The sequence below is a fragment of the Elephantulus edwardii genome, unplaced genomic scaffold (genome assembly GCF_000299155.1).
Source record: "Elephantulus edwardii isolate Elephantulus edwardi_28Jun2011 unplaced genomic scaffold, EleEdw1.0 scaffold00274, whole genome shotgun sequence".
NCBI classification, from domain to species: Eukaryota; Metazoa; Chordata; class Mammalia; order Macroscelidea; family Macroscelididae; genus Elephantulus; species Elephantulus edwardii.
Window position 1 is genome coordinate 2,154,357 of NW_006400024.1, and position 2,261 is coordinate 2,156,617.

General features: G+C 60.3%; 1 protein-coding gene across 1 annotated transcript in view; it reads left to right on the forward strand.

Moving 5' to 3' along the window:
* ROPN1L (rhophilin associated tail protein 1-like) overlaps positions 1-2,261 on the forward strand; it is an 11,062-nt gene that overhangs the window by 2,786 nt on the left and 6,015 nt on the right. The window contains exon 3 of the mRNA XM_006900155.1: positions 308-469. Within this exon, the coding sequence (XP_006900217.1) occupies positions 308-469 (162 nt within the window). The remainder of the gene's footprint in view (positions 1-307; positions 470-2,261) is intronic.

Consider the following 2,261-nt stretch of genomic DNA (forward strand, 5'->3'; position numbering starts at 1 on the left):
TCTCTGGGGCAGGGTGTGCTGTCTCTGGGGTGGGGTGTGCTGTTTCTGTGCTGTCTCTGGGGCAGGGTGTGCTGTCTTCTGGTGCAGGGTGTGCTATCTCTGAGTTGACTCTGGGGCAGGGTGTGCTGTCTCTGGGACAGGGTGTGCTGTCTCTGGGGTGGGGTGTACTGTTTCTGTGTTGTCTCTGGGGCAGGGTGTGCTGTCGCTGGTGCAGGGTATGCTCTCTGGGTTGGGGTGTGCTGTCTCTCTCGGGCGGGATGAGGCTTGCCGGTGGTCAGGTCTCACAGGTGCATCTTCCTGTTTGCAGTGCAACCACCTGCGCTTCATTGAGCTGGTGGACCTGGAGCAGAAGTGGCGGACTCTGTGCTTGCCGATGGAGAAGCTGCATGCCCTGCTGGTGCTGGACCCATGTGAGGACAAGGTGGAGTGGCTCAAGTTCCTGGCGCTGGGCTGCAGCATGCTTGGAGGGGTAGGTGCCGGCCGGCTCGGGGGCAGGCGCTCAGCTACGTCCATGGCCCGGGTGCTTTCTGGGGTGCGGTGGCTCATACTCTGTCCACCCTGCACAGTGCCCATGGTCAGCCCTGCATGCAGTCTCTGCCCTGGAGCGCAGATCAGGGCACGTGCTCCCTCGTGACTATGGGCTCCCTCGCCCCGTCTCCTCTCACTTCACAGCACACTCGGGGTTTCCTCACCCCCATCTCCTCTCACTCACAGGTCTCTCTCGAGGCTCGGTCACTCCGTCTCCTCTCCCTCACAGCACTCTCCTGGGGCTCCATCACCCGTCTCCTCTCCCTCACAGCTCTCTCGGGGCTCCGTCACCCCGTCTCCTCTCCCTCACAGCTCTCTCTTGGGGCTCCGTCACCCGTCTCTTCTCCCTCACGGCTCTCTCTTGGGGCTCCGTGACCCCATCTCCTCTCCTTCACGGCTCTCTCTTGGGGCTCCGTCACCCGTCTCCTCTCCCTCACGGCTCTCTCTTGGGGCTCCGTCACCCGTCTCTTCTCTCTCACGGCTCTCTCTCGGGGCTCGATCACCCCATCTCCTCTCACTTTGAGGTACATGCATGGGGGGCTGTGTCACCCCTTCTCCTCTCCCTCACAGCACTCTCCTGGGGCTCCGTCACCCCATCTCCTCTCACTTTGAGGTACATGCATGGGGGGCTGCGTCACCCCGTCTCCTCTCCCTCACAGCTCTCTTGGGGCTCCATCACCCCATCTCCTCTCCCTCACATCTCTCTCTTGGGGCTCCGTCACCCGTCTCTTCTCTCTCACGGCTCTCTCTTGGGGCTCTGCCACCCCGTCTCCTCTCCCTCACAGCACTCTCTTGGGGCTCCGTCCCGCTGTCTTCTCGCACTTTGAGCACACTGGGGCTCCCTCGCCCCATTACCTCTTTGAGGCACTCTCGTGGGGTCTCACTTTGAGCACAGTCATAGGGCTCCCTCCTGTGCTCTGTGGCCGGCCCGTCTGTGGAGTGGTCCTGGACCTCCGGCCTCTTTACTGTAACTGGACCCCGCTGGTCCATCCTGACCCGAGTGCTCCCACCGTGTCCAAGGCCACGGGCTTCCACGGGACACTGGTGCCCCCCTCCCGGGAACGCGGATGGTGCAGGCACTTTAGTCGCCACAGCCGCGTGGCTAATGGGTCGCAGAGGAAGCTCGTTGCCCACCTCTGCCGGGCCTGGTGATTTCTTTGTTTTTTATTCGTTTGCACCGTTTCCTCCTCTTCTTTGGAGGCACGGGTCAGTCTTGGGCTTCTGCTCAGTTGGGATCCACGTCAGGTCTGCAGTGTGGTCTCACAGGGGCACAAGGGGTGAGGGGGTGGGAGAGCTGCTCCTTTTTTAAAAAAAAACGTTGTTATTTGAAAGAGGAGGGTCAGCAAAAGAGAGGAAGACCCTCGAGGAGCGAATTGACGTGGGGACGCCCAGGACAGCGCAGGACGCGGATCAGGCGTGTTGTCAACAGCGTCACTGTGTGTCCTACACAACTCAGTGGCAATGGTTTCAACGACAGCTGTTAAATACTTCTGCGAGGAACAGGGTTCCGCTTCTTGGAGGCAACACGGGTGAAGCCTGGTCTTAACACATCAGGCACGTTGTCTACAGGAGAGACCAGTCCTTGGAAAAAACCTCATTCCAGGAAAAGAGGAGGGTCAGTGAGCAAGAAGACACCTCTGCATCAGATGGACTGACAGGGTGACTGTGACCGTGGACTCTCACGTCAGGACGATGACAGGGTGACTGTGACCGTGGACTCTCACGTCAGGACG